Source organism: Rhipicephalus microplus, unplaced genomic scaffold (genome assembly GCF_043290135.1).
Source record: "Rhipicephalus microplus isolate Deutch F79 unplaced genomic scaffold, USDA_Rmic scaffold_34, whole genome shotgun sequence".
Taxonomy (NCBI): domain Eukaryota; kingdom Metazoa; phylum Arthropoda; class Arachnida; order Ixodida; family Ixodidae; genus Rhipicephalus; species Rhipicephalus microplus.
In genome coordinates this window covers 335,633-358,792 of record NW_027464607.1, presented here as the reverse complement: position 1 = coordinate 358,792, position 23,160 = coordinate 335,633, and the positions used below count along the sequence as shown (strand labels likewise).

At 44.3% G+C, this 23,160-nt stretch overlaps 1 protein-coding gene across 12 annotated transcripts in view; it reads right to left on the bottom strand.

Moving 5' to 3' along the window:
• The window catches only part of LOC119162985 (tRNA (34-2'-O)-methyltransferase regulator WDR6), a 996,048-nt gene that overhangs the window by 916,220 nt on the left and 56,668 nt on the right, over positions 1 to 23,160 (bottom strand). For 11 of the 12 annotated variants that reach the window (XM_075884507.1, XM_075884515.1, XM_075884512.1 and 8 more), the window contains exons 3-4: positions 18,585 to 18,672; positions 9,477 to 9,677 (exon numbers count right to left, since the gene is read on the bottom strand). In XM_075884507.1, the coding sequence (XP_075740622.1) occupies positions 9,477 to 9,677; positions 18,585 to 18,672 (289 nt within the window). The remainder of the gene's footprint in view (positions 1 to 9,476; positions 9,678 to 18,584; positions 18,673 to 23,160) is intronic. The other variant, XM_075884513.1, reaches the window with a different exon arrangement.

The following is a 23,160-nucleotide window of genomic DNA, read 5'->3' as shown; positions in this document are numbered from 1 at the left end:
ACCAGCTGATTGGAATTCCGGAAAGGTGGTTCCCGTCTATAAGTCAGGTAACCCGCATCTTCCAGAAAACTATCGACCAATATCTCTCACAAGCATTTCCTGTAAGCTACTCGAGCATATTATTTTCTCTCAATTAATGGACTTCCTTGAAACAAATTCCTTTTTTCATCCTTCCCAACACTGCTTCAGGAGAACATTTTCATGCGAAACCCAACTATTATCTTTCACTAACGATCTCTTTACCAATTCTGACGAAGGTTACGACACTCATTGCATTTTTCTTGATTTTCATAAGGCGTTTGATACCGTTTCTCATGAACTTCTCCTCGTTAAAATAAATCAATTGAACCTTGACCCTAATGTGCTTGGCTGGATTAAGTCCTTTCTCTCTAACATGTCGCAATATGTCTCTACTAACAACTGTTCTTCCGATACCTCTGCCGTAACATCAGGGGTGCCGCAGGGCTCTGTGTTAGGTCCATTGTTATTTTTGATTTATATAAACGACCTTCCTAACTGTGTTAAGTTTTCAACCATTAAATTATTTGCTGATGATTGTGTGCTGTATTCCAAAATCACTAACCCAACTGATTCTATCAGACTTCAGAATGACCTAGATAACGTGTCTCTTTGGTGTCGTGACTGGCGGATGAAACTTAAATCAACAAAATGTAAAAGCATGCGTGTATCTCGAAAAACTTCAGCTTCTAACACTTGCATGTATCTTCCTAATGATGCTCCCTTATCATCAGTGCACTCGTATAAATATCTTGGGCTTAACATTACTAACAATCTATCCAGGCAGAAACACGTCGAATACGTCACTAATAATGCTAACTGCATGCTCGAATATTTGCGACGAAACTTTTCTTCCGTACCCATGTCAGTGAAACTAAACCTTTACAAAACGTTAGTACGCTCTAAACTGGAATACGCATGCGCCATCTGGGATCCCGGTCAAGTAACCCTAACTCTCACTTTAGAAGCCGTTCAAAACCGTGCAGCCCGTTTCATTTTGTGCAATTATTCCCGTCATGCCAGCGTCACAGCCCTGAAAAAAACTTTGAATCTAACCGACTTATTGTTCCGTCGAAAATGCTCTCGCCTTTCTCTTTTTCATAAAATTTATCATTACAATCCATTTGTAAAAGAGAGCCTTCTCTCTTCCCCCTCTTACATTTCACCTCGTTTCGATCATTGCTTTAAAGTATGTGTGCCATTTTGCCGAACAAACCACTACAGTGATTCCTTCATTCCCAGAACAAGCAAAGACTGGAACTGCCTTTCCGCTGCCACCGCATCCCTCATCGACCCTGCAAACTTCAAACTCTCCATTTTGCAGCAATTGTAACATTTCGCTTACTTTTTGTTGTATAACCCCCACTCCTTTCTGTAAAGCCTTCGGGCATGGAAAGTATTCAAATAAATAAACAAGATCCCAGCTTGTGATTTCAGCTTCGTTGGTTTCGAAACATGTCCGCGGCGTGCCGTCGAGGTAGAACACAACATTGGCGAGCATGAGCGTGGGATCCCAGCAATGGGTAGCACTGACTCGCTCGTACCGGTGCAGCCAGGAGTCAACGTCGATAGTGCCGTCAGCGGAGAAAGTTCCAGGATCCCGCAGGGGTGGCGGGGTGATGTAGGTTGTCGACTTGGATCGAGAGACCGGTGGGGATGAGGCACTGGCAGTTGAAGTAGCCGAAGAGTCCCCGGTGTTGTGACCGCTGCGCGTCTCCATCGAGGTACGGGAGTCGTCCACCTCCACCAATAATGTTACGGGTAACTTATTTAATAAATAAATACGATGCACCGTGCTCGGCGAACAAGATCGCAACAGTTCATCAACAACCAGCCACCAACGTCGTCTTTCTCTTTCTTGCAGACAGGCTGTGCCGGCTGTTGCGTATCAACATTACAGCAAGACACTGGCACTGATATCGGCAAACTGAGCGTCAGTCGTTGATCAACTGACCAGCGGCAAAACGTGTCGGATTTATACACTTGCCATTGAACATTCTAGCATTATCGCTAGCGGCGACGTTGTTTCAGAATAATCAGATAGATTCACGAAGTGGGCGTAATCTTAACAAAACAATCTACTGTAGCCTCGAAGCTTCTCTAACAACGTAGACGCAGTTTGCGCTGAACATAGAGTAACATGGTGATAAAACTTGAAGAAAGGTACCTGGCATTGCCCCCCTCTGAAAAATGCATCGTGTGTCCCAATCTAACAAACATTAGTTAGAAGTATGCACTGTTTCCTCGTTCTCTCGTTCGTTTGTTGACTGTTTTTTGTTCTGCACTACATTATGATCGACTTGTTTCAACTCGCAACGTTGCTATGTTGTATTTCTGAACAAAACCATCACGAGGACACAGGAGAGCAAAATGTGCTTCGTCAAAAGCAACAAATTACCTCACCACCTGGCTCCTCAGAATTGTGGATGGGCATTTTGTGCATCAGCAGCATACCCTCGCGTCAAGCTCGCCACGCAGCGACCGCTCAGACACGGCTGCTTTATCTCCCACTTTGGTGTAGCCTGCCAAATCATCTCCCGAACAAAAGAGCACGCATGAATGCAAAAATTAACTGAAAGGCCATGACGGAAGGTGAGGGCACTGCACACTGGCACGATAACCGTTCCTACACCTGCTTGCACCGCGTCGTCCAAAGGTGTAATCCCATTCATCCTTCCTATTTTGTGAGTCGCATCCTGCCGTCAATCGGTCAGCATGTGATGCCATTTCTTTCAGATTGCTGCCATGTTTAAAAGTCCATGGTCTTTATCAAGAAGCTACTGAGTCCATTACTGGTTAACTGGGTGAAGCTCTTAGCAGCTCGCTAGAAAACATACTCATACATTTTCAGAAAGCACTTTTCCACAAATCTCTTTGTTCATGTATCTTGCAACATTTGAGTAATAAATCATGCGAATGTGAAACTTTACGAAGAGTCATTACTGATAACTGTCCGATTACATTATACCTACATATATGTCACGGAAACAATACGTCACTATGAGCAAATCAATGCACTCAGTATACCTTTATAAAAGGAATCATTACTGATCATTGATTGATTGATTTGTGGGGTTTAACGTCCCAAAACCACTTTATGATTATGAGAGACGCCGTAGTGAAGGGCTCCGAAAATTTCGACCACCTGTGGTTCTTTAACATGCTCCCAAATCTGAGCACACGGGCCTACAACATTTCCGCCTCCATCTTAAATGCAGCCGCCACAGCCGGGATTTGAACCCGCGACCTGCGAGTCAGCAGCCGAGTACCTTAGCCACTAAACCACCGCGGCGGGGCTCATTACTGATCATTGTACGATTCACATTCTACCTAGATATATGTCGAGGAAAGAAATACATCACGAAGTGCAAATAAATATGCACAGTATACCTTTTTGAATAACATATGTATTAACCTTGGCTATTTAGTTAGCACTGAATTTGGAGCCTCCATCTTTTTATTATTCACAATAACAATATTAATGCAAAGTTGAGTTGTCCTCCGAGCGAAATCAAGATGAGGATCTTGTGCTTCCTTATTGTTTCAATCGGACAGCCAAGCTCGCAGCGTGCATTTAATGGAGCGCATGTATAAACAAGCATCTACCTTCAAAAAAATAATTCCTGGGCTAGTTAGTTATGCATAACTGGCTTTGACATACTACCATAAGCACATTAGACATTGCTTACCTTCATGCACAACACCAGTCTAATGGCACGCATCTAATACACATGTGGATTTTTTCTTCCTTTCAAAGTTCTGTCTTAAGAGAAACTGAGAAAAATTTGGTTTTTGCCAGTGTGCACATGCAATAAAAAAACTCCGAAATTTATATTCAGTTAAAATCTCCACGTGTAGCCAGCTATCATTCGCATTCAGAGGTAAATTTTGATTTCACTGGGTTTGAATTAACACGTAAAAAAGCCTAAATCCCAGCAAATTAACTATATATACAATAGATATCTTTAGAAGTACTTTGGTTTGGGCTAGGTGGTTCATAGTGCTCACATAAAAAGGGCAGCGCAAAAACTCGGAGAAAAAAAAAGGACAGCGCTCTGTCTCTACTATCCTTCTTCTTTCCCGAGTTTTTGCGCTGCCCTTTTTATGTGCGATATCTTTGTTCTTAATCATAATATAATCTTAATTTTTATGTGCCAGAACCACGATACTATTATGAGCCACCCCAAAGTGGAGGGCTTAGGATAATTTTCAACCATGTGATGTTCTTTAACCTGCAGTGACATCGCATAGTACACGGGCTTTAACCGCAGTAGCTGAGATCGTCTTCTCTGCTTTGTTCATCGTATTTCTTGCACTAATATGTGTCACTTGGTAATCAGCCACTAAACCAGCTAAAGTGATGCAGCCTGCCCATGAGAGCATGACAAAGCACTGATCCAAAATACGTGAAACTACCAGCGCAGATAGATTGCTGTAGTTGAAGGTAGCTTTGAGAGGAACACCTGCGTCGTCGATACTAGCGGCATAGTCGATGCAGCGGGTTGAAAGGGAACGTCACAGGCGAGGAGGAGCATTCGGCAGGTCGTACCAAAGGGGGAGATCGAGCGGCCATGGCTCAGAGTAGGGGTGCTATGCAGGATGCTCCGAACTTCTAGGGCAGAGAACTAGCTTTGAATCCACTCTACGGCGGCCATGTCATGAAGACAGTGCAGAAGGCGTGATAGCAGCACTTATAAAAATAACTACAATAACGCGTTTGGCATCAGAAACACATGTGGGACATTGGTGGCAGTTATCAAAGAAACACTGCACTCAGTCAACATTTCAACAGTACAGCGACAACAGCATGATTGTTGCGCATCTTTTTGCCAACTCAACACGCGCCTTTCACAGGCGTGTTCATGAGAGTCTGTCCTTTTTAGACAAGTTCTTTCATACCACTGCAGCTGGGAAATTTTCATTTTAGAAGGCAGAAGCAAGCAATGCATATGTGCTGCTCTTTCACTTCTATCAAAATTGCACATAAATATAAGGACAGGCTGTCACCAGGAGCACTCACATCATGGCGGCAACGCCGCTGTGAGTGGATAGTCGTGAGCACGGTGAAATTGAATGCGAGACATCGTAGCCCCGTGCCGATGCAACTTTTTTACTTCTGCATGCATCTGTGCATAGCCTGCGTGGTAAAGCTGATAATTGAATTGTGCCGCTTGCTGGCGTTGTGGCAGGAGCACTGCTCCTCGGCAAGAGCAAATGTGGTGGGCGCACACGGTCTCCGTCGTCTGTCAATCAAATTGACACGTGAATTCGAATACAAACACGTTGATTCTTGAAAGCCCCAATTCAACCTGGAACTGTCATAGTGTTGGTGTGACAGCCAAGCGTTTGATGGTTGCTCTGCTTCATAGTGAAACAGCATCAAAACTGCTTTAATTTTCATTAACCAAATAAGCTAGTGTTTAATGTACACAATACTGAACAATTCTGTCTTTATTCAATTAAGTGGCAATTAAGTGGCAATTAAGTGGCAACATTGTTACACAATGTTGAGATCTCTTGGCAATCGTTTGTTAGAACCATACGTCATTGTGTCGAAAATTTTGTACCGTGTCGAAAAACTTATAAGCATCGTGCAAACCCTTGGATTAGCCGAGAAATAATCCACATGAAGCGTAAAATTAAAAGGCTTCGCAAGAAGCATGTGCCAATGACAACCCAGTTTAAAGTACTGTAAGACAAACTACAAACAAGCTTGGCGCAAGCAAGAAACACTTTTTATAGTAATACGCTGACTGAATTTCTTCAGAATAGCCCTCAAAAATTTTGGAGGTATTTAAGCGAGTCTAAGACAGGGAGTAGTAAAATGAAGGTTAATGGTGTAATAATAACGGATGCTCCTACTATTGCTGAACATTTTAATGCATACTTCCAGAGCGTTTTTTCTCAAACCGATGATTATGAACTTGAGAATTCATTCGTTGACTCAGACAATGACCTATTAGTGACGCAAGAAGGCGTTTTGCCCATGCTATTACAACTTGATCCCAAAAAACCTCCGGGGCCTGATGGCATTCCTAATGCTTTTTTTAACCGCTACGCTGAATACTTATCGGAGTTCCTAACTGGACTTTTTTAATCTTTCAATTGCTACGGGGGAAATACCGGCTGATTGGGATATAGCACGTGTGAAACCAATTCATAAAAAAGGTGACCCCTTATCATTTGAGAATTACCACCCTATTTCTATTACGAGCTGTTGTTGCAAGCTTCTTGAGCACGTTATTGCTAATTACGTCTATGAATTTCTCAGTGAACACAATGTACTATCAAAGCATCAGCATGGCTTCAGAAGGCGGTTATCTACTGTTACCCAGTTAGTTACAACTGTCCATGAATTTTCACGTGTGCTTGATGTTTCTGGGCAAACTGATGTACTGTTTTTAGATCTTTGTAAAGCCTTTGATAAAGTGCCACACGGGAAATTGTTACACAAATTACAGCGTATTGGACTACCTACAAAAATTGTTCTGTGGATTCAGGCTTATCTTTAAGATAGACGTCAGTATGTAGTGATTGGTAATTCTTCATCGACTGTTCTTCGTGTGTCCTCTGGAGTCCCACAGGGAAGTGTGCTAGGGCCACTTTTGTTTTTAATTTATGTTAATGATTTAGCTTCTCTTACTCCTGAAAATGTGTCTGTGCGTTTGTTCGCGGATGATTGCGTCATTTTTAAGCAAATTTCCTCACCGTGTGATCATGTGGCTTTACAAGATGCACTTATCGCTATCGACAACTGGTGTCAGAACGGGGGCATGCAGTTAAACACTAACAAAACTGTGCTTCTGCGCATCACCAGGAAGCTAAGCCCTAGTCAATTCCACTATACTCTAAGAGGCACTAATATTAAAAATGTAGACAAATATAAGTACTTGGGCGTCACACTCTCAAGCAAATTAACTTGGTCGTCCCACATAACTGACATTACCACTTCTGCATTACGTAAGCTATGGTTTCTAAAAAGAAAACTAGCTTCTGCACCCTCGCGTACTAAAATTCTAGCCTATAATGCCTGTGTTCGTTCTAAGCTTGAGTATGCTTCTATTATCTGGGATCCGCATACCAAGAAAGATATTATGAATCTGGAACGTAATAACAGAAAGGCTGTAAGGTTTATTTTTGGCAAATATCGTAGGTTTGATTCCCCGACCACCTTAATTCAATTAAACGACATTTCTACTTTAGAAGCTCGGAGAAAGTTCAGTCGTCTTTCCTTTCTTTACAATTGTTTGTGTGGTATTGTAAAAATTGATCTCCCTGACTGTGTTAAACCGCTCTCAGTACGACGTACTCGTCATGATCATGAACATGCTCTAACCCCAATTTTTGCCCGATCAAATGCTTTTAAATATAGTTTTTTTCCTAGAACTGTCGATGAATGGAATTGTTTGCCGTGTGACATCTTTCATTCTAATAAGTTTCTTGGTGACCTTGAGCGTCATCTTCTTTCTTAACCTTTTGTTTCTTTTGTATTGTTGTCTGTTGTTTTCTACAATTACGTTTTGATGTATCCACTCCTGCTTGGGCCAGCACATTGGCCTGCAGTATTGTGAAATAAATAAATAAATAAATAAATAAATAAATAAATAAATAAGTATATCAGATGCAATTAGGCAGATCATTATCACTAGAGAGCTATTTAACACCATTCTAATTAGCCTGATCTTAGTTATCATATCAGTGGTCTAATTATCATTGTTTCTGCAATCAGCATTATTTAGTTGGTGCATCAACTAGCATGCTTTCGTTAGCATGGTTCTAGCTTTACATGGCTTCATTAGCATGATCTTAATAAGAGATGGCACGACAACCTAAGTCTTCCCACAAATGGCTTAATTAGCGTGGTCATGGCATGTCATGGCCTAACCGGCCAAGTATACCTCCCAGCCAAATGGCTAATTAGCCGGCCACATGTGCTCTGGTGCTAGCAGACAATGAAGACAATAAAGAGGGCGCGCACTGGTTTAGCAGCATGCTAGAATGTACAAAATTCGACCATGATTACTAACATGTGGCCTTTGGTTTTGCTGCGATCGTGATGTTATAAGGAACTCAGTGGAAAATGATCTCAGAGGTCATCGTACTGACTGTTATAAAGCAGATTTAGTGCAGGCATCCAAAGCTTCAAAATGAATTTAAACAGCCCATGCCTTTGCATTCAAAAAATATTATCAGGAAAAGTTTGACACATTTAATGCAGGGGTGCACTTCTGCACTCAGTGGAACAACAAACAAATGAAAGAAGATGCCTCTGGTTTGAAAACACTGCCCAACTATGTCGACCGTCCTTGACGCGATGCCGGGTTCTATCGTAACCAATGAAACGCACCGCGCTGAGGGGTCGATTTGACTTTTTCTACTAATGGCTCATTCAAAAGGGAGTGTCGCCAGAGCCAAAAAATCCTGAGTTTTGCCAAGCTCAGGCCATCCTGCACAATGCCCTAGCGGTGGCAGCGGCCCAAAACGCAATACTAGACAAGCTGCGCACCAATTTTTCAATGCCGTAGCTAGGCATAACAGGTCATTAATAGACTGCAGATAGGCGGCTTTCCTTCTTAAATAGGTACATTGATATCCGGGTGCACTGTAAAGAAGTCCTGACTACCTTGCTGGCCTCTCATATTAGTCAATTATTTCTGAATGTCTGTTGTACCAGAATCCACAGTAAACAAAACTCAAAGGAACAAAAAGAAGTGGGCTTAACAATTACCAATTTGTATGTAGTATCTGAATGTCTGTTGTAAGCAGATACATTGTAACGAAGTTGATTGATTTGTGGGGTTTAACGTCCCAAAACCACCATATGATTATGAGAGACGCCGTAGTGGAGGGCTCCGGAAATTTTGACCACCTGGGGTTCTTTAACGTGCACCCAAATCTGAGCACACGGGCCTCGACATTTCCGCCTCCATCGGAAATGCAGCCGCCGCAGCCGGGATATGAACCCGGGACCTGCGGGTCAGCAGCCGAGTACCTTAGCCACTAGACCACCGCGGCGGGGCCATTGTAACGAAGTTATACAATGCACCAGTGTAGTGATGATTATGATTAAAGGGTTAGCGAGCAGTGAAAGAGCACTGATCCCATGGTGCTTATTGTAGTATCAGTGCATCCGCCGCACAGAGAACACAGGGCACGGCGCTGAAGCGCCGGCCATCAAGAAGTACGCAACAGCCGGTAGCCAAGCAGGAACTCTTTTTTTATATACACAAGCACCACGATATATACATATGTACAGCGCCCCCTAGGGGCAAGCCTACCAATTCCAAAACCAGAACCGAAACCCCGATACCACACTTATGCACTTATGATAATGCCTACAACGGTAGTCATCAACCCGAAAGTGAGATCATACCAATCAATACACTTTAGCTAACACTGATTGGCTGAATAACCAGGCACATTGTGCCACAAGTGAAAGTAAGGAGGCAAGAGGATACAGTAGACAGTAGTCGCTGCAGGAGGTGAGCGCAAGCACCTGCTTGGCTTGCCAGTCCCAGTGGGCTACGCGGTTGTGGCCAAGGCAGAGGGCCAGCGTCCTGAAATTGGTGCCAGGAACCAGCGGACCCATTTCTGGTTGCAACCACGCTACATCCCAGATCCAATCGTCAAACATGACAGGCTGCAGAATAACCTTGAACCTGCACATACAAGGGGCTCATCTTTCTGGCTTACAGTAGTGAGGTTACAACAGTTTCACTTAACTGCGAGGCAATGACAGCGTCAGCCAGGCTAACATGCGGTGATTCAGTATGGCAAACGTTGAGCATGAGCCCCCGTTGTTTTAGGGGCGAAGAACCTTAGAGCTTAGGCTTGTCGCTGTACGTCATGTCGTCACAGTTCATCATAAACAGAGGGAGCGGGCTGAGTCATGCATTCGAATCTCATTGTAACAAACTTAAGATTAATGATTTTGTCAGATTAACGACTTCTTCAGAAATACCCCTCCAAACGTTCACTGGTTTAATATAAAAATATTTCACTACTACGAAGTTCAGAATACCTTATGTTTCAGAATAACATATCGAATTTTATCCCCCTTATATCTCCATAACACTTCAAAATAACAAACAAGAATTGAAAAGTTACTCGCGGCTGTGAAAATAATGCCCACACTCAAAGGAATGATCCAATAAAAAGGACATCTTTTTGCCCCACAACAATATTCGTAATCTATTTTGTGTTCTTTCCCTAACACTATAGCCGCGCGGCCGGCACTTTATGGTCACAAACAAGCATGTTATCAGCATGACATAGCTTTCTTGATAGGAAAGTTGCCGGCGACATGTTTTCAAGAAAGGAAGCACAAGCAAACTGGATGATGCTTATTGTTGTGGAACAAAAAAAACGACAGGGCTACGCAAAAGGCGCAGCAGAGTCACAGCGAAAGCTAGCAGTGCGGCCTTTCAGAGCCTTTTCTAAAGACTCATTGGGTAACTGCTGCAAGCACACTTGCTGGGTACCCATTACGGCATTAATAATAATATTAATTTCTGGGTAGTATGCCGGCATTCGCTATGCTATCCTTTGTCATTCTCCTGAGAAGCGCCGTATCCAATAAACACTTGCAAGAAATTTTGTGCCAATTGTTCATACAGTGGCTGACGACGATGAGGAATTATGCCTAAAGTGGGTATACACCACAGTTAATAGGCAATCAAGAATGAGCTTTTCTAATCGGTTGGAGCATTAGACGACCCCCTCGTTACGCTATTCGCATTGTGTAACAGCTGGTTGTTCTTTTGCTGTTTTAAAATGCTTTATTACTCATATTTTTGGGACATTGAACCCCACATATCTTTATTACTCATATTAACACAATTCCTTTCCCAACATCAAGCCTGCCTAAGGCAAGCTTGCGAACAAGTTTCAAGCACCGGTGTGGCTCAGTGGTAGAATACTGGGCTGGCACGTAGCGTACCCGGGTTCGAGCCCCACTGTGTCTTTGGTACTAGGTTACTAGGTTTCTTTTTTTCTTATTTCATGCGACCGTGGTTACGGACACAGGCGACGGCAGCGGACAACTACGACGCCGCGCGTGACCCAAGTTTTGATCTCATAACAGCTTTCGCTGTAAAAGACACCCTTTTTACTCAATCATTATTTAGAGTGCAGCTCTGCAGCACTAACATCATAAGAATGCCTGGGTATTTACCCATCTGCCCACTCCATTCAAATGTGTGATAGACAGATTGCCATAGTTATTGCCTAGTAGTTGTTTTTGGCGTCAGGCTTTGCCTCGCAACCTTCATTGTATTCGGGCAGATGTACCTGTGCGCTTGTTACATGGCTGTTACATGGCCCTTTGGTTGGTTGTTCAACGCTCAAGATGAGCTTAGGAAGCAGCACAAAACGAATGCTACAAAAGTGAAAACTGCGACGCAGGTGACCTATCGGATGAAGGCACTGATCGAACACTACGCACAGTGCCACAATGAAGCATGCACATGAGCTTAGCTGACGACAGATAAGATCCATACCATTCATCGTGATAAGAAAATGGAACGAGAGCAAGACCACGTTGAAACAGCGCGCTCGAACCAACATGAACCTCTATTTAATGCTGATGCTTCGCAGTGCATAAGAAAAATGCGCACGCTTAAGAGTTCTTCTTTCAGCAGTTCAGCTGCCCACAGCAGGATAGATCCCGCACTTCCTCAAATAAAAGTGCCCTAGTTTCGTAATATTTGTTTGTTTTTTCACCCTTATTAGAGCATAACACGGTCGTGAATGTATACACAGAACAGGTAAGCGACTCGTGTTTGCGCTTACGATTTTCGCGAAAATGCTTAATACTTTTACAACGACTTTTCAAAATAACGAATGATTTTTAGTGGTCCCTTGACATTCGTAGTATAAAGATTTCACTAAATAGGGAGAAGAGTGGAACAGGGTTCATGGATTTAGGAGCAGTTTTGGGAGCAGCCAAAAGTGACTTTTGTAGCTGGCTTGCAGCAACGAGAAAGACATTTTAGCACAGGCTTCGAGCAGCCAGAAAGGCCTTTTTAGGCACCGCGTAACAGAGCACAGTGGCGAGATGTACAAAAATATGTGCTTGCCCTCGAAGAGAAGTCCTTGCTAGGTCGTAGTGAGAACCGAAGACCAGCCCAGTTTCTTCAGGGAACCTTTTTAATTTCTGAACAGTGCGATTAAGTTATAAAAAAATTCACAGTTCCACCACAATGATGAAGCCATGAATAAAATAGCGACAAACCGTAATGGTATACGAAGTAGGCTGGCAGCTAACTTTTTTAGATCTGACATTGCGAAACTCTTGCTGGTATAAGAGAATATGACTGCACCAGGGAGAGGTGCTCTTTCCGCAGTCTCTTGGAGTTAAGCATGTGGAAAGGTCCACAAGCAATGTTGATGGCTGTTGAGTTAGAGAGACACTAAAGGCAAATATTAAATCGATGCTGATTGCTGAAATAATAGTGCAGGAGCCTCGTAATGCTACTTTTGAGCCAAGAAAGTGCCTATCTTGAAATAAAATCACGTTTTAGTGTTCCACATCATGTTAGCACACTTCAAATTACCAAGCTCAAAGTGCAAATTTTCCGGTCACTGTTGCCATGCACAACGTTGCCCAGCCTTACTGCGCGGCCACCAACGCTAGTAGCAGCAGAGCAGAAGTAGCAGGAATCACAGCAGCAACAGCGGCCATTGAACTATTTCTCGCCATAGCCTCCGAGATGGCAGGCGTGTTTGGTTCAAATAGGCCCTGCTAGATAGCACAACCTGTCCAGTTTAACCAGGTGAAAATTGAACTTTTGAACGACTCACGCAATTCCCCATAGAAAACCAGCCCTGTACAGGTGGCGCATTGAAAACACACATGTGGCACTGCCAAACGAGTTGGCTGAAAAAGTCCTAATAGGACAGGGTCACTGGGCCACGTTGTAACGCATACGAAATGTTGCGGACATGTTATCGGATGTGTCTGCTTTACTGCTGTGCTTTTTTTTTGCGAAATTTACAGCACAGAACATAGAGTTTACACGCATTGTCAAAAGCAACAGATCAGGAGCTGCGACTGGAGAGCAGACCGGTGTAGTGAACGAGCAGTGATGCCACCAGTCATCTTGCAGCACAGCTTCAGCAAGTGTCACATTCGCAGAGGGGTACATGTGCAATAGTGTGCTCTCCATAAGACGCAAGTTCCGCATGAAAAATTGTGTGTACGGTCTGGAGAAAACTGTGCGGCAGCACCTCACATTCCGAGATTGCAGCCAAATGCCACTCCCAAGTCAAACCAGCATCATACGAAATAGAAGTACAGGTATGTGTGTGTTGGCATTGTGAATGAAAGAGCTCAACTCAGTCTGCTGCCTGCCCATTATTTCGTCGCTTTCAATGATAATTATCTCGACATAACAGAGGATACCTTCAGCCACGTGGCAGCTTATTCAAGCCATCACGCCGTTTACGTAATTTGTACTTACAGCTGTCGTAGCATGTTAACGTACAGGTGAGAAGCCGTTATGTTTCAGGATTGCACGGTGTTTTGAACAGTATGCACTTAATCCTTCATTTCACTTTTCTTCATAGGTAACTGCAAAACGCGGGGTGTTTGCCACAATCTGCACTTGCAAAGCCGGCGTGAGTGAAAATTGCAAGCACGTTGCAGCGGTCATACTTCTGGTAAAAGATGCCAACTTACCATCGTCTACAGAACCATTACAATCTTGGGGTCACCCGTCATCAACACCTGGCACGTCAGTAAATAGAGCTCGTAGAACTTTTTGGGTGAAGCCATAAAAGGCACCTGTGCCGTGTGTTGATAAGATACTGTGTACGTGAAAAGTAGAGAATCAATTTGCATACATTTTTTTCAGTATTTCCTTTACGCTAACATGTCTGTGTACGTAGCAATCATTTGAAATTAAATGTGCAATTTTCTGCATGATTTCACATGCCTAAGCTTTTACGTGCTTGCTAAGTGAAGATATTGCTGTATTTTACAGAACCAGCATTGCTACCACTCTTTTTCATACGGTCTCGACAGGAATGAATAAAAGATCATGTTTGGGTCCTACACCTCTTTTGTGCGGCACTTAACACGCAACAGTACTTTCAGTTCCTTGGGGCCTTTCTCCGACCACGGTAGCCATTCGACCGCGGTAGCCATTGTTGTCCTACTCAGCATATTGTGACAAGGCCGCCAGGGTGGCGCAACATGGCAACACAAACTTCCGCGCCGGAAGCCTATAGGTAATGCCTGGTGGTTCTTTTTTCCATAAATCAAACAGAAATGAACAAGTAGAATTTTATTACGTCTCTTGATGCATGGAAGGTTCTTTATTTAGGGCAGCTAGTTCGATTACTAGTGATTAATTAGTAACTCTGACATCGTCGAGATCATTCTGCGAATGTCTTACTCTTGGTGCATGTGTTCTCATGCATTCAACTTAATTTCTCTGCAAATAGGCCACTACCGTTGACAATATTGTCGTTTTAGACGCTGTTATAGACTGAGCTATCACTCCAAGATAAATTGTTACTTGCCTTTAGTGTCCATTTAGCGATCACACCCCACCCTCAGAATCGAAGCTCACAGCAGCAGCTCGAGCGACCAACGCCTTGACGAAACCAAAACTGACAGTTTCGAAGAAACCAAAAACAAGATGTTTCAGCCACATTTTTGGGCACAGGACTTGATGGCTGTCGCACCATATGGCTGAATTCGGGTGCTGCAGCGCAGTACAGTGCTGATGAACGAGTTTGGCGCAACAGAGGCAGGTTCAGCGCAAGATGGTGCAGGTGAACAAGTTTGGCGCACAATGGCGCAGCTGTTCCACCTCTGAGAGAAAACTGTGGTTGTTCCGTATTCACATACTATTTATAACAATCTGGAAAAAAAATAGCTCCGCGAGTTAACATTTGCGTTGCACTTGCTGCCCCTGACAAGTTGGATAGGATATGCAGAATCACTGATCCGAACTGCAAAATAAGTAAGAGCATGTACAATGGAGCATAAGATTAAGTTTGCCCTTGCACATTGAACATGGTTTATCGTGATCAATCGCTCAATCGATATGTGGGATTTAGCATTCCAAAACCACCATACGATTATGGAGACGCCGTAGTGGAGGGCTCTGAAAATGTCGACTACCTAGAGTTCTTAAATGCGGCTTTGCCGCCAAATAATTCCAGCTTCTGCTTCCCTGAACATCGTCTGGCACTCTCGTGTCGTACTACAGAGCCGCCGTGTGTCGTACTACAGAACTAGACACCAATATCAAGGAAGCTCTGCAGCACTTTCAGTCCCCTGTCCCGGTTCTGATCGCATCCACAACGAGCTCCTCCAAAACATCGACACTCCTTCGAGCACTACCCTCACTTCATTCCTCAATGAGCACTGAAGCTTCCCCAAGCCGGCCAAAAAACTTGCAATCAAGAATTTTCTGTCCATCTCACTGACTTCCTACATTCGCAAGCTTCTAGAACATGTCGTTCTTGCTAGCTTGCGAACGTACACAGACGCTAACCATCTCCTTTGCCACAGCATGCTTGGCTTCCGCCCGCATCTTTTCACGCAAGCTGTCTTCATGCGACCACAACCTTGTCAACCTACCCAAATTTTCAGACACCAAGGCTCTCCTTAGCCTCGACCTTCGCAAGGCACTCAACCATGCATCTCATTCGGCTGTCCTTGATGAACTTGCGGCCCTCAACTCTGGCACTTGTACCTGTAACTGTACCGCCCACACAGCCGAGATCGTCACAGGCTTCCCGTCTCTCAGGTACGAGCTTGATCCTTGTAGCACTCCTTAGAGCGCTGTATTACAGCCTTTTTTAGATGCGAAGCATCTTATGGTCGAGTCCAGTCCAGTGTGCGACATGACCACCATGGAGAGAGGGGGGCATGTTTTCCCCTCCCCCTCTCCAACACTCCCCACTCTCTCACCTCACAACCCAGGCATTTCCCCACTCTCTCACCTCTCTAGGCATTTCTGGCATCTTTCCTAGCAATGTTTACACCCCCATTACACTTGCACGTCCTCTCCTCCTCTCTCTCCTCTCCTATGCTCTCACTCTCCTCTTGCAATACCAACGCAGGCAGCATCAGCTAGCGATTTCTTGACTGAAATAACTGACTACTTGTGCTGCACAATCATTCACTGGCCACCCCGTATATATAGAAACTGGCTCTTGACCTCCAAGATAGTGCTGGCGGGAGATTCCTTTTGTGTGTTGTTAAACAATAAAAATTTGCAGCGTCCGCATTAATTAGACACAAACTGCGAGTCTCTGTGCCCAGTCAGAGTCTTCTGTTTCTGATTGCCCATTAGCAGCGATTGGCATGTTCCAGCCGGAAACACCGATCCACCACTGGGTGCTTTGCACCTCCCCAGGTTTCACTTCTGCGCAATGCTGCGATGAGCGCCAGCGTCAACGCCGCCGCCAGTGTAAGTGTTAGCACGCACTGCTTCGTATCAACCCATGGTTCCCTTTAGCGGGAAATTGTGTAATTTTTTCTTCATCTCGTCTTCCGCTTGCTTCCTGGCAAGGTGACCATATCCCCGTTCTCAAACACACACTGTGCACAGATGACGTAGCTGCGTGGCTTCCGTCGGGCTCCACCGGCCGCATCAACATCGTCACATTCCGTGTGCATGTGGCCGGTCTCATTTGCTCAGCAGCCAAATCAGCCCTGCTTCTTATGCGACTTGCCGACCAGCGTCACTATAGAACTCTTCAACACACAATCATGGTTCACACCAACACTGCTCCCGTTTCAGTCGTTTCCCTTATTCACATGCTCGGGCTGATACTACAGTCAAACCGTCACCACACGCACACCATCAACAAGCTCTCGCCCTCCGTACAGCAAACAACGCATATGCTCGCCAGTGTCCATGCATGGCGTACGGGCATGCGAGAACTAATCTGCTCCGCCCTATCGACGTTTTCGTTATTTCCCACCTCTCATATGGCCTTCCTTATACTCATCTCCTCAAATCAAAACACGACAGAAATGACGCCTTCATCTGTCGGGCACGCAAGGCTACCTGACGCTTTCCCTCCAACGTGCTTATGAATCGACTTATCCTTCTGCTTGGGTATACACAACACCCTCGAGGAGTTGATTGAAAGCCCCCGCTTCGCTCAGGTGCCACGCCTTTACCGTTTGCTGACCAGTCGCCATGTTCTTTCCTCCATGAGCCATGACACCTCGTCCCACCCACCAGACCTGGTCTCTCATTACATCATGATGTTCTAATGGTCTTCTCCATCAAATTACTCCTCAAGAATATGCTCACAGACCACCACGACGCTCGCCACTAAATCCGTGCAGCTATGCTTCACACCAAATATACCAACTACTTGGCAGTCGTCTATGTGGATGCAGCCAACCACAACTCACTGAGTCTATGTGGATGCAGCCAACCACAACTCACTGAGGGACGCCTTGGCAGTCATTTCCATGTCACCCTCCTCAATGCCTTCAGGTTCGGCAATCACAGCCGACACCGTTCAAACTGTGCTGTAGAAGTGGAAGTGGTTGCCATGGCTTCGACTGCTACCTCGGCTGGCACTATCACCATACTCAGCGACTCCACACAAGCCATCTCGAATTTTGCGCGAGGTCTCATCTCGCCTACCAACCTACGACTACTTCGCCAACTACTGCTGCAAGATGAGCAGTGCCACTTTGAACTGATCTAGGTCCCCACCCACTCAGGTCAAACCGGCAACAAGGCAGCTCACCAACCTGCTCGACGATTCGTTGACTGAGTGGTGGGTGCCTCAGAGTCTGATGCCCAGACACCAGTGCCCCTTGCCACCTACCATGACATCACTCGGCCCCATCGCCTTGAGCGACATGTCTATCCACTTTTTCACGGCAGTCTTCCCAAGCGGTTCAAGATCGCTTGGCATCGCCTAGAGAAGTGCAGTAAAGTCATGGCACTTTCCGTGCCCCCTCGTGCTTTCATACATCAACTCGTACATCAGCGATTCATGCTGCTGCGTCTGCAACCACGTTGCCTCACTTAGCCACATCTTCTGGGGCTGCCCGGATGATCCCCTACCAGCCAATATTATGCGCCCACCCCCTACCGAGCAACATTGGGTGGCAAGAAGCACAGCCTGGCAGCCTACATGGCCTAACCTCCCATACTCCTCACGCCTGCGACTATTAAAGTTGTTACTCACTTACCACCACAGGTTCATTAATCAATGAGAAAAAACAATGTCAAATATGTCACGTTTCAGTATGTCACCGAAAAGTAACGATGATACTGTCCCAGTCTTCAAAGTGTTTTTTCATATTTTCACAACCAGACTTTCTCAAAGTAGGTATGTTAGGTATCCAGCTTCCCCAGAAGACACTAAGGCCCTAGTAGACGTGTGAAGCTGAAGCACTTCCTGCAATAATCATGTTTTTGGTATAGCGAAAGGGTATCTTACGAATCATTTTCCTCTTCAATGCCCCTATAACACTTCATTTGTACACCACTGGAATACTGCCTGAGTAATGCTTAAACAAATTCGACACAACGTGCTTATTTCGTGCCAATCGAATCTAAGCAAACGGAACTCACATCACAGATGATGAAGGCGACACCTCAGCAGTCATGACAGTCAGGAAACGAGAGCCAAACACGGCACATGTTGGAACCGACTTGCCCACTGCAACAAAAAACAAAAATTCACTCACTTGATTCGCATCAAAACTTTCTAAAAATTCACTCACTTGACTCGCAGCAAAACTGTCCTAAAGATAACATTCCTTATTCTGGCTAGTCTGACCCACACCATTCTAATACTGCCGTCCAGCAAAACAGAACACTGGCTATGAGTACACGAATACTTGAAAATTTTGAATAATGAATTGAATAGCAATCTAATTGATTCGGTGGTCGAATCAAATAGTACATTCCAAATACTGAATATTTTTAGAATGATAGAATGATTGGCAAAGACGAAAAATGTTCGAAGGAATGAATCTAATTGATTCGGTGGTCGAATCAAATAGTACATTCCAAATACTGAATATTTTTAGAATGATTGGCAAAGACGAAAAATGTTCGAAGGAATGAGACATTGCAATAGCAAGAAGTCACTTTTCTTGTTTTCGTCATCCTATTACTCAGGTGCACACAGCCCATGTACTTACCGGACTATGGATGCTATATTGATCACAGGATGAAGGCGTTTTTCCAGAAGCTTTACTGTCACTAAAGTGATAGTGTTATCAATTCATATTAATTGACATCAATTTTTAAACATGACATTCCTGGTGATGTTAAAGAAGCACTGACATGAAATTTCAAAATCTAGAAGTGTAATTCATTTGTCTGCTCAGTATGCATAGGTCTTCTTGGCTTAATTTGAATGGCAACCATCAAGTGGAACTTCAACAGTAAACAGCGTACGAATGATCAACAAAAAATTGAGTGCCTTGCAACATCGACACTTTTGCTACGTGTTCGGTGTGATAAATTCTACTCATACAATCCTAAGTGACGATGCGTTAGTAGCGATGACGGCTATGATCAGAGTGTTCTTATTGTGGCGCAAACTGCCGCCAAGGCCTGAAAATGCTCTTACTCTTCATGTCTGATCTTCGTCGCACTGCTTTGAATGATTTTATAAACTTACAATACACAAACCACCAATGAAAGAAAGATGAAAGAAAAGAGCATGATTTGGCGTGGCTCATTAGTCAAAATGTCGGGGAACTGTTGTGAGCTGCAGCCGTCTGCTTGGAAGTGCAATGAGTGTGTCGTTTCATTACATGTATGGTACACGCCAAGACGATTACAAGCATTCAAAGTGAAGTAACGTCTAGACAAAAGTCATGACTAACAAGTAACATGCAGGTATCGTTATTAGTGATTTTTAGTTCGTCTGCAGACTTCTTTGCGTTTGCGTAATACCTGGTTACTGTTGCCATAAGCATGAAAGGCTATATAGGTAGGACTATCTGGAGATGTAAGAACTTGACAAGCACAAAAATGTTTTTGTAGAAACCTAAACCTAACGTATTCTATTTCTCTGCTGGCGTGCATTCCCTATACTGATATTCTATAGATCCTTGGAAAACTTCAACTGCGCTAGATGGAACACCAGAATGGTGATGATGATGAGTGTTTTTTTTTAATGGCACAAGGGCCAATTGATGGCCAAAAAGTGCCATTTCAATAGACTAGAGATATGAACAACATGGCTGTAAAGGGGCCTTAAAATTCCTCGCACTAACGCGGGTAAAAACGTGAAAGTAATAAAATCATGACAGTGGCGTGAGATATGTGCAGTGAAAGTGCATGGCAAAATGTCATGATAATAAAACCATGACTGAGATGTAGTCACAGCAGCCACAACCATGGTACAGAGGTCGTGCTACGGAACACCTTGAAATATAGGGTGAAAGCTATGAACATCTTTTAAAAAGCGGATCCTTACCGATGAGCATCCCAGGGTGTAGCGGGCGCTGCTGTCGATAGGGCAGTAAAAAGTGCTTTTTTCTTAGAGCATCTGGCTCATTACACTAGACGAGAATGTGGAGAATCGTAAGTGGTTCTCCACACCTCTCACAATATGGTGGATTGCCGGTAGATAGAAGATATGAATGTGTAGAGTGTGTATGTCCTGTTCTAAGCCTTGTTAGTGTTACTTCTGTGTGTCATGATTTTGATAGTGGCGGCCAATTACCTAGTTGCGGCTTATTAGCATGGAGTTTATTGTCTGTGTGTATATCCCACTTGCTCTGCCAATACCCCCTGAGCTTCCGTTCTAGAAAAGGTTTCAAGTCAAGTGCAGGGATTGGTATTGATGCATTGGAAGTAGTGTCGTTGGCGGAAGCAGCCATCTTGTCGGCCAAAATGTTCCCTTGTATCTCACGGTGCCCTGGCACCCAGCAGACAACGACATGCTGTTTTGATGTGTACAGTGTGCACAGAAGAGAGTAAAGTGACACCAGCAAAGGGTTCTTGTGTTTTTTAGGGGGCTTTCAGGGCTTTAACCACACTTAGGGAATCTGTGTATATTACCGCCTTTTGTAATTTTACCTGTTTGATGTGTTTAACAAATGCCAGCATTGCGTAAGCTTCTTCTGTGAAAATGCTTGCATCAGGATGAAGAACGCCGGCCTCGGAAAAAGATTGGCCTACCGCTGCATATGATACAGAAGTGTTGGACTTTTATGTTGTAGTTCTAGGTTATGTTGTAGTTCTAGATTTATGCTGTAGTTCTAAGAAGTATATATGTATGTGTGCAAGTGGTGCATGCTTTGTGACTTCAATAAAAGAAACATCACAAGTGTATAAGCTGCCACTGCCATGGTGGCAGATATGCTGCAGGAGCCATGAAACTGTGTTCGAGAAGAAGGACACCTGTTTCTTTGGCCAGGCCCCTTACACAGAGCGAGTAGAGCTGCCGCAACGAAGGACGGTTCTCAAACAAGCCAGAACAAGACAAATCATTACTTGCGAAATGAGAGGGGTGTTTCTTGTCTGCCTTCACCTTCAGAAAGTACAAAAAAGACAGGTAACATCTTTGTAGGTGGATCAACCATTCATTCGAATCCACGTACAGGCTCTCCACGGGGCTAGTTCGAAAAGCACCCGTAGAGAGGCGAATTCCTAGATGGTGGACAGGGTCGAGAATCTTCAAGGCTGATGGGTGTTGCCGACCGATAGATTAGAGCACCATAATCTCGGCATGTGCGTACGAGGCTTTATATAAATTCATCAGACACTTCTTGTCACTGTCCCACGTAGTGCATGACAACACTTTCAAAGTATTCATTGTTTTTAAGCACGTCTTTTAAATGCTTGTGTGGGATGAAGGTTAGTTTAGTGTCTAATATTAGTCCGAGAAACTTGTGCTCGGTCTTCAGTGGCAGAGGTTGACCATGCAGGTCAATGTTGGGGTCAGGATGGAGGCCCCTCTTTTGGCAGAACAAGACGCAAGTGCTCTTTTACGCGTTGAGTATAAAACCATTCTCATTTGCCCATTGAGATACCTTGTTCAACTCTAGTTGAACTTGACGTTGGCACATTGAGATGTTGCATGATTTGAAACCAATCTGTACATCATCGACATATATGCAGCACAAAAATATTACGTGGGAGAGACAGGTGCAAGGAATTAATTTTAACTATCAAAAGTGAGAAGCTCAATACACCTCTTTGTGACACTCCTGTTTCTTGGACAAATACTCGAGATAAGACTGTGCCAACTCGGGCACGGAATTTACGGTCAGACAGGTAGCTTTTGATGATGGTCAGCATTCTACCCCGCACACCTAAATGCAACAGGTCTCGCAATATGCCAAAGCACCATGTAGTGTCATATGCCTTTTCCATATCGAGGAACACCTAAAAGAAAAAATTGCCTCGATATGGACAAGGTGGTCAGTGGTGGACCGAGCCTCTTAAAACCCACACAGGTATGGGTCAAGTAGGCCATTAATTTCAAGAAAGTGCATCAGGCACCTGTTGTTCATTTTCTCAAAGACTTTGCAAAGACAGCTGGTTAACGCTCTTGACCTGTAGCTGGAAACTGAGGCCGGGTCCTCGCCTTGTTTTAGAATTGGGATAATAATAGCTTCCTTCCAGGCTGAGGGTTGCTCGCCGGAAGACCATATCGCATTATACAGGTAGAGGAGAGCTTTCTGGGTTTCAGTGGGCAGGTGTTTTAACATTTCATATGCCACATGGTCCGTGTTTGGGGTAGATATATTGCAGCAGGTATGTGAGGCTTGTAGTTCAGCCAAACAGAAAGGTTCATTCTATGCCTCATGTGTTGTGGGTTTGAGCTCTAATCTCTGTTTTTCTATTCTGGTTTTGTATCGTCGGAACGCTTCACTATAGTGTGTTGAGCTGGAGACCTGTTCAAAGTGCGCTCCGAGAGTGTTTGCCTGGTCTTCCAAACTCTCCCCTTGTGTGTTCACTAGAGGAAGGGAATGTGCTTCTCGTCCTGCCACCTTACCAACCATGCTCCAGACTCTCGACTCATCTGTGTATGAGTTAATGCCCGATACAAATTTGTGCCAACTTTCTCTTCTCGCCTGTCGGCGCGTCCTCCTTGCTTGCGACTTGACGTTCTTAAAGTTTACAAGATTCTCGGCTGTAGGCGAGTCTCTAAGCAACCTCCATGCCTTATTTTGTTTTT